Source organism: Poromitra crassiceps (genome assembly GCF_964638095.1).
Source record: "Poromitra crassiceps genome assembly, chromosome: 4".
Classification (NCBI taxonomy): Eukaryota; Metazoa; Chordata; class Actinopteri; order Beryciformes; family Melamphaidae; genus Poromitra; species Poromitra crassiceps.
This window is the reverse complement of record NC_139626.1, coordinates 39,785,009-39,797,508: the sequence shown is the minus strand read 5'-3', so window position 1 is coordinate 39,797,508 and position 12,500 is coordinate 39,785,009. Positions and strand designations below refer to the sequence as shown.

Genomic DNA, 12,500 nt, shown 5'->3' with positions numbered 1-12,500 from the left:
GTGTGTGTGTGCATGTCTGTCTGTGTGTGTGTGTGTGTGTGCGTGCGTGCGTGCATGCGGTGTTTGAAAGCGATGAGGTGAATTCATAACAAAAGTGGAGAGAGGAATGTGGATCGGAGACAAAATAACTTTTCATTTATGTGAGCCGACGATTCCCCGTGTAGTTTGGTCATACTTTTGGACTCCAAACTGTTCTGCATGGCTGGCTGGTGATGACCCAGAAGACATTATCTGATAAAAGTCTTATTTCTTGCCAGACCCTCGAGGACAAGTTTTCCAACTAAAAGATAAAAAAGAGAGAGACTGGAGCAGGTTTGGGGGTGTGTAGACAACTGGTGATTACAATCAGCTAATTAGCTTAGCTTGATTTTGTGAACATCTGTGATGGATTTTCTCTCACCATACAGCCTTGCATAAGGGACGTACTGAAAAGAAACATTAACAGTGTGGGCTAAAAAAAAAAAAAAAATGGCTGCTGTGTTTTTACCCTTTCTTTTTGGTATACCTGCATTTTACATCCGCATGCTGCATTTGCATCGCTAATGTTGTTGTTGTTACGATTGATTAACGTGACGAATGGAAAGCCACTGCACTCTGACTGTTGCATCCCATTGGCTGCTGTCTGCGCCTGTCATGGATTAGCAGCGCTATCTGCTGTCTGAGCGCATTTGCATTCATTTTCACATTATCGCCATTGCCTGAAAGCCATCAAAACGTTAGCGCTATGTAGCTTCCTGGGCGTGACCTCCGTGTCTCTGCTGCTGCCCCAGGCGATGGTGGAGACGGTGAACAACCTGCTGCAGCCGAGGGCCCACGCGGCCTGGAAGGAGCTGCCCACCAGCGAGCAGCTCCACTCGGCCACCATGCTGCTGGACACCGTGGAGGCCGGGGCCTTCATGCTGGCCGACAACCTGCTGAAGACCGACACCGTGCAGGAGACCAACGACAACATCCGTGAGTACACCTCGCACTTCCTGTTTCACTTGCTACAGCAATACTCGGCTTAGTTTTGACATGCGGGTTGTTTGGCACTTGACATGCCATGAAAACCACAAGATAAATAAACTAACGTTGCTCACCAAGATTGGATGCAGCTGGATGAGTTTGTAGCATTATGATTTTCGGATCTTCTGGATTTTACGACCTATTCATTTGAGCGAGGCCATGAAAATAGCTTGAAAATGGACATTTAACACGGTTTGCGAATTTGTGAATCCCAATATAGGGAAAGGCATGGCCTGCCCTACTCTGCCTCTGATTGGCTTGGCCTGATATTTTACCCAAAACGTAACCAATTGTTACTTCTCATGCTTAAACCCAACCAATCATGACTCCTCATCCCTAACCCCAACCCAATCAGAGGCAGAGTAGGGTGCGCCATGCCTTCGCTATAGTGGGATTTGTAAATTTGCAAAATGGTATACCCCCGCAGGCTCTGCTATGTTCTCTTCTATCAATAAAAATGCTATTTGATGAAATTATCTTCTAAAATGTTCGAAAATAGCGGGATCTGTTGTTGTTAAATGTCCGTTTTCGTGGCCTCATTCAAATGCAATGGAAGTAAAAATCTGAACGCTACCATGGACCATCTCATCCCATCTGCATCCAATCTTGGTGATTAGTTTATATTCTGCTTTTCATGGTGCAGAATAAACCCCGTGTGAAAACTCAAGTGAAATATTGCTTTAAGCAAAGCTGGACCTTGCACTGTTGTGCTGGGCAGCTCCCAAGTGTGACTTTGTGGACCTGTGCCTTGTGTGAAGCAGGACATGGTTGGGGGCAGTGGTGGCCTAAAGGTTAGAGAAGCGGGCTTAATTGTGACCAGACCAGCAGGATAAATGTGGGTTAGGAAAGTGAAAAAGCAGCACTTGCCCCCTCATTACCACCACTGAGGTGCCCTTGAGCAAGGCCCTTAACCCCAACCGCTCCAGTGGAGCTGCTCAGTGGCCAACAGATCAGACTGTGACTGTGCTGGTCAGCTTCCAGGTGTGAATGTGACCAGGGTACTCCTGAAAAAGAGAGCATTGCTCTCAGTGAGACTCCCCCTGTATAAATAAGGCGGGGGGGGGGGGAGGGGGGGGGGAATGGTCGACTATTCCTGCATAAATTGCATAAAAGGTCAATAATGATAGGCCAACAAAGTAAAGTAGAGGGCACAGTTACAGCAATTTGGTCCTTCATTTTCTCAGGTTTTATTTCTTTATTTTATTTTCAGATTTTATAACGCGCTCGATGTCTAGGCTCGGCTGCTGCATGGCGTCGCCTGCCCTATTGGCGCGCACGGGTGTGTGTGTTGCTCACTAAATGTTATTGCATCAGTCAGTGGCGATTCTAGAGTCTGTAGGGGCCCTAGGCAAAGATTCCCTGGGGGGCCCCTCCATCCTCATCACCATTTTATTAATAACCTGACACCAATGAAAAATACATCAATATTATCATTGAAATTCCTCAAGTTCCTAGGACATATTTTATTAGCCTATTCATAACTTTCATACATGGTGCAAAGTTAACTTTTTTGTCCACCGGCCAAATGTCTAGTGAATGTTCAAATGTTACCAGTCACTCAATGGATTAGCATTGTTTGTTTTTGGCTGGTGGTGAGTGAATCAAATCTACCTATCAGCCACTTGCAGATTTATATTTTATTACCAGCATTTGGCTGGTGAGTCGTGACTGGTGCTAATTGTGTGCCCTGCTTTCATAGCAATTAATAGCTTAACTATTAGCTTAGCCAAGTTAACTAACAAAAAACAAAAAAAGTGACACCATTGCTATAGCTGAATTTATTCAAGTAGCCTATCTCCCCATAGGTTGCTATACTAAAATAACAGCATTCAGTTATCTGCCTAATCAGTATCTTATCCACTTGTTTTTCCCCACATCCTCTTTTTTCTTTTTCGTTTTGACTTCCAGATAAATGAATTTACTTCATTCACTTTCAATTCAAGAGAATACGTGAATCATACAAGTTTGACGGGAATGAGTGAGTCACATACTTAAAAATTGTCCAAAATTGCAAATTTTCCATTGGTTCTTTAATGGATAGGGGGGTTGTGGTCACTGCTGTGGAGTAAAGTTTGTCAGGCCTCAGGGGGCCGTAACGGACTGGGGCCCCAAGCCTGTTCACAATTGCTGCCACTCTGTGGGCGCACGTGTGCGTGCTTGCACGCGTGCGTGCGTTCGTTTGTCCCATACTGTACATGAACTCCATGATGTATTTTCTGTAGTAGAGAGATTGACTAATTTAGCTTGCTATTACTCCTCCTAGGCAAGGGGACGCTGTAACTGCAGTATCGGTGCCCTTGACATCACTTCCTGTTATAAACCATTGAGAAATCTTGAATGGGCATTGTTCTGGGCCTGTTGTCTGCTAGAACACAGAGAGGGAACTTGCTTAATAGAATGGCCCGTGATCACGGGACTTTCATTTTTGTAAATACATTTTGTTACAACTTTTGCTAATAGTCAACTGAACAGTTTGGTGCCGAAACCCGTTTGAAGAGCTGGGGAGTGGAGTGGAGCCTATCTCCCCATCTGCTGCGGGGGTGTTCGACTTGTTGACGCCTCGCCTGACTGCGCTCGGCTGCTCTCGTCTGCTTTCCAGGCGAGGCGGCAGTCAACTCAAACAAGTGTGTGGAGCATACAGTCTATGGTGTGGAGCGGCTTTCTACCCCGGCGATGCGCGCACATCTATGTGATGACGTTGCACAGAAACCCATCTATAGGTTGCTATACTAAAATAACAGCATTCAGTTATCTGCCTAATCAGTATCTGCTCCACTTGTTTTTTCCCCACATCCTCTTTTTTCTCTTTCGTTTTGACTTCCAGATAAATTCATTTACTTCATTCACTTTCAATTCAAGATAATACGTACATACAAGTCTGATGGGAATGAGTCACATACTTGACTTGAATTGAAAGTGAAAGTGAATTCACGTCATTCAAAATTGTCCAGGCCAGGGGGTGACATGGAGCCCGTTTAGGGAGGTTTCAATGTCATTGCAAATTTCCCATTGGTTATTTAATGGATAGGGGTTTGTGGTCACTGCTGTGGAGTAGTTTTTCAGGCCTCAGGGGGCCCTAACGGACTGGGGCCCCAAGCAGTTGCCTGCCTTGCCTGTTCACAAGCTGCCCCTCTGGTGCCATCAGTGATGTCACAATGCCCCCTTGTGTGTGTGTGTGTGTGTGTGTGTGTGTGTGTGCCCCCCGATGACATCCCCCCCGATCACTTATCAGTCTTGTCACAATGCCTCCTTGTGTGTGTTATGACATCACTTTTGACATCAACACTGATGACATCACATCATTAGCTAATTAGCCTAATTAAAAAATCCGGCTCCGTCCCCGCACGGGTGCCCTTTACACACCCTGAAGGTTTCAGCCCCATCGCATGCAAAACGGCATAGCTGTGGCTAAACACAGAGCTTGAAGCAAACAAACAAACATTGCCCACATACTCAATTTTATATAAGATAGATAAAGCAACTGTGACAACAAGCCTGTAATAAGAGCTAGATCAGGCGTTCTACCTGCTCTCTGCATGTGTGGGCAGCAGCACAATGTACGCACGCCAATGGACATGGATGGAAGTGGGGCAGAATAATGCTATCATTTCAGTGCTTGAGGGCGGTGGAGGGGGGAGGGGTTTGTGAGAGAGAGAGAGAGAGAGAGAGAGAGAGAGAGACATATGCACATGCAGGATTGGTTTGTGCAAATGAAACGGAGCTGCAACATATCTGAGCGTGAGCAACAAGGTGTATCAGACAGCCGCAGGACCATATGTTCTGCATGTTTGTGATAACACACAATAACATGCCGTCTGTCTGAATGAGTTCATACTCTACAGGGGGGGAGGTTGCACTCAACTGCAACCAACCAATTACTCCCACAAATGTATAGGATTTTTCTTTTTTACCAACATCAGAGCAGTTCTGATATATGATATGCATTTTGTACAGTCTCCCTGACTCCTTCAGTGGGAAGTAGCATGCGAGGAGCAAATCGTGGCGACACATGTTGACTGCAGTGCCAGTGAGATGGAGAGGACCGTGAAGGGAGAGGTCACGATGGAGTGCGGGGCCGGGTGGCAGTGAGGGAGAGAGCGAGACCCACGCTCATCTAACAAGACGCAGGAGAACCTGCCCTTACAACACAGGGATGAGAGAGACAATCATTTAAAAAAAAAAAATCTTCCTTTCTCCCTCTCTTCCTCCCTCCCTCCCTCCCTCCACTCGTAGGCGGAATTGACAAAGCAGAACAAAGCTAGTTATTATGGTGTTGTGCGCATCACTTTCCTCCTCTCTCTCTCTTCTCTCTCTCCTTCCATCCTCTCTCCTCTCCTCTCGTCACTCTCTTCATCATCGGGGCACGTAGCAAAATGACATCTTTGCTTTTCTTTTCTTTTCTTTTCTCTCTCTCTCTAGATGATGATATGTCTGTGAGCCATCGTTTCATGTTAGCCCAGAGCTGCGTTTTTTACTCATTTATTTCTTCCCTTCATAACCCCCCTCCCCCTTGATACCCCCCTCTCCGGTTTGATATTTCAAACTTTCCTGCACATCGACCCCTATTACCAGGGCTCAGTGCGCTGCTATGTTGTTCAGTCACAGATGAAAAGTACTCGAGGGGAGGGGAGGAGAAGAGAAGAGAGGAGGGAAGCAGCAGGGGCTGGTGTGTGTGTGTGTGTGTGTGTGTGTGTGGGGGGGGGGGGCATAAACAAATTCATAAATGGGGGTTTTTCTGCTCATTTCCATGCCAGGAGCAATTCAGCGAGGATGATAGCATCACTCCTGTGTGGTGGTCTTCAAAAACCCCTCACGTGCTGGGAGTTTGACATTTTCATTTTTTTTTATATTTACATAAATTAGAAACTCTCCCCTATATATAACTTTTTGAATGACTTGCGATAGCTCTCTCAGATCAAAAGTTACGAGTATTTTAATCTGTTATGTGTCTAAAAGACACATAAACATTGTATTTTCTACAGGCATTCCACCAAAATCATAATAATAAATACTGTCCCTTTGTTTGTTTTATGAAAATAATTATGCACCATGATACGGAGATGAAAGTAACAAAATCACTCCAAAGCTCCAAATGACCTGCGAAACTCATGTTCGACCTTCTTTGGGCTTGTTACCAACAATGTGTCGCAGCGATAGATAGTGATAAACTGATAGACAACAGTAGACAGGTGGATAGGACTACAAAACAAAATGGCTACTGTCTTCACACTCCTCTTGAGCTCGTATCTCACGCTGCAGCAACTGTCCATCCTACACAGAAGACATGATGACCTTACAGAACTTTAGACTTGTATCTCCTCCTTCTCGTTCCCTGTACGTAGCACATAAGTACGGTTACATAAACAGACATGCAGATGTAGGTCTGTATACCGCAGCTCTGTAGCAACTTCAAACAAGAAGCGGCTTTTTGTGGAAAATGTGCTCTTCGCATCCCTCATCTTTCCGTGTGCTGTTAATCTTCCCTCCAGCTAATCCAGTGGGCAGATCCACCATGATTATCTCTCCCCTTTATTCATAACCAGCTCGATCCCGCCGCCTCTCATCTCTCTATCTCTCTCTCTCTCTCTCTCTCTCTCTCTCTCTCTCTCTCTCTCTCTCTCTCTCTCTCTCTCTCTCTCTCTCTCCCGCCATTCCGTCACTCTCCTCTCTGCACTTTAAGCCCCCCCCCTCTCCTTTTTTTTAAAGTATTTTAGCGGAGCGCTGCAAGGGAATAAATTATTTGAAGCATGCATTTTTGAAGCCCTCACAATTAGATTGTGTGTGACTTTGCAGTGCAATAGTAGGCAAATGAATAAATAGTGTTGTTATTAATAGCACCTAAAAGGCGTTTTTGAAGGGATAACACAGTGGTAGCAGCGTGCGCGTGTGAGAACGATAACGAGCGAAGTGTGTTTCTTAGGAGCAGGATCGTCACGACAGGGACGCTTTAATTCGACGAGAGAGTCGGCGGGTTTCGATAGCCTGCCGCTGTGGGTGGAGGGTGGATGTGTGGGCGTGTGCTGCGTGGGTGGGTGGGTGGGGCATTCACGACTACTCCCAAAAAGTAGTCAATCACTGGAGATTTATTTTCTCCCATCCATTAAAGATGATCAATTCTCATCAAAACGGTCTCAAAAACAGCCAGTAAAGGGTTAACTAATGTAGGCGGGGCCAACCTGGGGGGATGTGAAATAGCAGAGTGCTGATTGGCTCAGAGAGGCTGTTTACAAATGAGCGGCTAAACCCCAGCAACTTGTCTGAGCTGGAGTAGTGTCCTCTAGAGCAGTGGTTCTCAAATGGGGGTCCGTGGCACTTTGCCAGGGGGTCCGCGAAAAGTTTTCAAGTAATTTTTTTTTTTTTTTTTTTTTTTTTTTTTTTTTTTTTTTTTTATAAAATGCTACATGTTACTTATTCCTTCTCAAACTACTTCCTACATGGTGCTAGTCTATCAAAATATCTTGGCTGTCATTGATTGTGTTGCATAGTGGTTTTCTGTACTGTTGACAAATTGTGATATTGTAAGTCGCTTTGGATAAAACAAAAGTGTCTGCTAAATTACGTAATGTAAATGTAATGTAATAAAAAAAAAATTTTTTTTTTTTTTTGCAAAATCTTCATAGTTCAACGAAAATAGTTTATGCTTTAAATCTAAAATGGTTCATGGATTACATTCTAATAACAAACCTATCAAATTAAAAGTCAAGCACGTTACCGTGGAAACAATTAAGCTTAGCCCAAAATCACAAATCAGAATGAGGGGGTCCCCGGTATATTTTCTATCTTGTAAGGGGTCCTTGGCTGAAAAACATTTGAGAACCTCTGCTCTAGAGAGAGAGTGGCGTCAGCGTAGGGACCAAAATGCGAGACTCATTAGCCAATGAACAGCCAGGAATGGGTCTCGCGCTACTTTTGCATGCTAAAATAAAGCTGATAATGTACAATTTGATTCAAGGGGGGGAAAACCCTTTCAGAGTACAACACAAACTGTCTATTTTGCTGCAACTCGACAGTGCTGCTTAATCCAGGACCTTACTTCCTGGAACTCTTGAGAGTAAAAAAACTGGTCCATTGGAGTGAATGGAGATGTCGCGACTCTGCTATCTACACGGCTCTGAGCTGGAGATACCGACAGGTTTGACTGCAGTAACAACATAGACGGCAGTCTTTCCCACTCTAAATACCTTCAATTCTGTTGATTTATCATGGCGCAGAAAATGATTGTTCAAACAAATCTACGGTACAGTATGATCAATTAATTAATTAATTAATTTATTTATATTGTTCATTCCTAAAACCATAGATCAATGATTAGTCGACTGCGACGCACATGCACAGTGTTGACTAGTCTGTGAAACCCCCTAGTGGGTGTGTGTGTGTTGTGCGCGCGCGTGTGCATGTGTGTGTGTGTGTGTGTGTGTGTGTGTGTGTGTGTGCGACTGTGTGCACGCGTGTGTGTGTGTGTGTGTGTGCATAGTTTGAATGTTTAGTTTGGCTCTGATGGCAAGTGACGGACACTTATCCAGTGTTTCTCTTTCCCTGTGCCAGTGTTTGCCTGTATCACTGCCTGTGTTTGTCCTCTCACTTCCCATAGTCTCTGTGGCCTTTAAGTGGCCTATCTATCTATCTATCGTACACGAGAGAGAACATACTCTTCTTTCCACCTATCTCCCCTCCTTATTTCCTCTCCTCCTCTGCTCCTCGCCTCTCTCCCCCTATCTCCCCTCCGCTCTCTTCCCCGGCATGTCACTACTCTATCTCCCTCGCCCTCTCTCTCCTCTCCGACACTTCTCTCCCGCCTCCTCCCCCCACCCCCACCCCGCCTCCCCCTCTCCTCCCGTTGCCATCTGAGCATGTCCTTGTGTTGTTAATTTGATCACGGGGTTGTTTTCACCATGAAGGCAGGCTCTAAATCACCAAATCACTCACAAGCGCGCGAGATAGCGATACGCCAAAGGTATAATTAGTCCTTAATTAGGAACTTTATCTAATACATTACACGCCCCGTAATCGTGAATGCGCTAACGAACTTAGTTTCCCACAATACAAGGGAGAGCGCGGCTTATCTACCTCGCTGCGTTCGACCAGTTGCCTGGAGACGCGGTTGGCCTTTTTTTAGTATAACAATCCTAGTTACCTCAATTTGATGGCTGTTCTTTTCTATTTCTTTTCTTTTCTTTTCTTTAGACGATGTCAGAAACGGCTTCTCAGGATTTATGCCTGACTGAGTCCTGCTGAGCAGCACTCGGTGACAAAACATGGTTATTACAACAGGCTGCAAAACAAACTTGATGGAATGTGTTACGCTATGACTTACACGTTACTGTGGGTGTGTGTGTGTGTGTGGGTGGGTGTGGGCGTGTGTGTGTGTGTGTGTGTGCGTGTGTGCGTGTGTGTGTGTGTTGCAGAGCTGGAAGTGGCCAGGCTGAGCACGGATGGGAACCTGGCAGACTTGACGTTCCCTCAGTCAGAACTACATGGAAACTCCATCCAGCTGTCAGCCAGCACTCTCAAACAACATGGCAGAAACGGTAGTGGATAAATCTCTCTCTCTCTCTCTCTCTCTCTCTCTCTCTCTCTCTCTCTCTCTCTCTCTCTCTCTCTCTCTCTCTCTCTCGTCTCATCTGTGATTTCTTCTCCACCTCTCTCCTCCACCGACTCTTTCTGTGGTCATGGCTGATGATGAAGTAGCACCTCCTCCTCTCTGTTCCCTGTGTGTGTTGTTTTCTGACAGGTGAGATCAGGATGGCCTTCGTCCTGTACCGGAACCTGGGCGCGTACCTGTCCACCGAGAACGCCAGCGTGCGGCTGAGCAGCGAGGCGGTCTACCCCAATTACTCTGTTATCGTCAACTCCCCCGTTATCACAGCCTCCATTAACAAGGATAGCAATAAGGTGTACCTGTCTGAGCCTGTGGTCTTCATTGTCAAACACCTACAGGTAAGTCAACGGTAGGACGACACCAGCTGCTCACCTGAAGTTATTATTACTATTATTATTATTATTGACATCAATATTAATATTAATATTATTGTTCCTATTATTAATATTACTAGTGCAATAGCCGTGCCCGTTTCCTCCCTCCTTTTCTCCCCATTCCACCCCTCCCCCCCATGGGTGCATCTACCCGTTCCCCTTCCCCCCATTCATACATCATGCTCTCCCACTCTTCAACTGCCCCCCACCCCGATTAGTGCAATACCCATTACGCAGTGCCCGTTCCCCTCCCCCTTGACATCACTGATGATGTTACAATGAAAATGTAAAATATCGCTGTAGCTCCCCCCGTTGGCGCATTTCTTTAAGTGCACTTGGTCAGGTCCCCCTAAGCGCACTCCCCAAGTTTGAAGTCGATCCGAACAACGGTTCTGGAGATACGCGAAGGACAGACATACATACAGACATACAGACACTTCTGGAATTATTAGATAGGAGATAGATTATTATTATTATCATTATTATTATCATTATCATTATTATTAGTATTATGTTTGTTTTTCAGAAGTTATGTTTCATGGAAGCCATTTTAACACATTAAGTGCCAGAGACGGACTAATTCGTCTTACATAATCCAGCGCTTAAGTGCCAAGGACGGACTAACTCGTCTTACATAAAGATTTTTTTTTTTTGACAGTGGGACATCAATCAACCCCTTTTACATCTCTGAGATAACTATTTGGAGCAAGATCATGTGTGTAATCTATTTTACCGACCACTAAGTGGCGACAGAGACCGAGAGAAGTCACAGCCACGGGACCCAAAAGCCACAAAAGCAGCCGCCTCCCGCGGACATGGCTTGGCGATTTTACAGTCATTAGCCCGGACACACACACACAGAACGGACAGAGATCCCTTCCCCCCAGAGCCGCGCAGCAACGCGCGAACACACACACACACACACACACACACACACACACACACACACACACACACACCGCGGAAGCAAGCCATTCAAGGAAATGGCGACGCGATTTTACAGTAATCCAATTCAGACTCGTCTTGCCCGACAGGCAGACAGGCAGGCAGGCAGCACAACGCGCTTCTGACACGCTCCTCCTTCCTCCTGGAAGGAGGAGAAGACACACGGAGGGAGGAGTTTGAATGAGAGGGGTGTTTCCTGTTGTTATGGAGGAAATTACTGTTCAAAACTATTGTTTAGAATGTCTGACGGTCTTACTGATGCCAAAAATGAATGGTTAAAGTGACTGTTTCACAAAAAGCCATTTATCTCTGAATAAATTTCCAGACGCTGAAACCATGCTGTACTCAACGGCTAATATCTACATAACTACTAACTCTGCAAACTAACTCTTTTAGACAGAGAAAGCACACATTCTATTAGTTATTTTTAGATGATTGATGTTCATGAATTCTTAACAGAAAAGAATCCTCGCCTGTTCTAAAATGAGCCAGAATCGTCAAAAACACCCCTGGCACAACTTACCTACAGGAATGAAAACATGGCTGGCATTCAATGTGTTAATTGGGAGATGACAGTTACATCTTATTAATATTAAAGTCCCTGGAAACCAAAAATATTTTATTATTATTTAGCATTTTGAGTTCATCACATCACAGGACCCTATGTTAATAAGCCACCAGCCAAATTTGAACGATGATGAACGTCGCAAAGTATATAAATTTAGGTTTGACAGGTGTGGCAAAACGCATGAAAATCGATTATTTTTTAGAGTGTATTATCTCCCGCGGAATGTGTGGGCGTGTCCCATCTACAGCAGGGAAATTTCTGTCTCGGAGAGCGCGAGAGAGAGGGGGGAGGGAAACGGAGAGAGAGAGAAAGAGAGATGAGTGCACACACCGTGTGTGTGTGTGTGTGTGTGTGTGTGTGTGTGTGTGTGTGTGTGTGTGTGTGTGTGTGTGTGTGTGTGTGTGTGTGTGTGTGTGTGTGTGTGTGTGTGTGTGTGTGTGTGTTCGCGCGTTGCTCCCCTGGTTGCTCCGTGGCTCTGAGAGGAAGAGATCTCTGTCCGTTCTCTCTCTCTCTCTCTCTCTCTCTCTCTCTCTCTCTCTCTCTCTCTCTAGTCCGAGAGAGAGAGAGAGAGAGAGAGAGAGAGAGAGAGAGAGAGAGAGAGAGAGAGAGAGAGAGAGAGAGAGAGAGAGAGAGAGAGAGAGAGAGAGAGAGAGAGAGAGGAGCACATGGCTTGAAACCCGACACCTTGCTAATCTCACACACAGGCACAGGGAGACGGACAGCGAGGGAGCGCTGTCACTGGGGGCAAAGAACAGACTTGCCATAGGTGGGTGCGGATTGCACGCGTGTACAAAGGTTATATAGAGCTTATGACGTCATAAGCTCGTACATTTTAGCACCTCACGCGCTGCTCTCTTCAATGAGGAAGTATCTTGTAGAATCTTGTAGAAAAGTGTCGATTTTAAGGCTTTGGGTTGAAAGTAATGCATAATAATTTCGGAGGCATATAATTAGTAACATAAGATCCTAAATAACATAGTTAGAACGTTTTTGTGGATTTTGGTTTCCA

The 12,500-nt window shown here is 45.4% G+C and overlaps 1 protein-coding gene across 1 annotated transcript in view; it reads left to right on the top strand.

Annotated features, from left to right (window-relative positions):
• The window catches only part of LOC310775774 (adhesion G protein-coupled receptor L3-like), a gene marked incomplete at its 5' end in the record, with an annotated part of 69,316 nt that overhangs the window by 5,919 nt on the left and 50,897 nt on the right, over nucleotides 1-12,500 (top strand). The window contains 3 exons of the mRNA XM_083635908.1: nucleotides 771-954; nucleotides 9,411-9,533; nucleotides 9,737-9,942. Coding sequence (XP_083492034.1) covers nucleotides 771-954; nucleotides 9,411-9,533; nucleotides 9,737-9,942 — 513 coding nt within the window. The remainder of the gene's footprint in view (nucleotides 1-770; nucleotides 955-9,410; nucleotides 9,534-9,736; nucleotides 9,943-12,500) is intronic.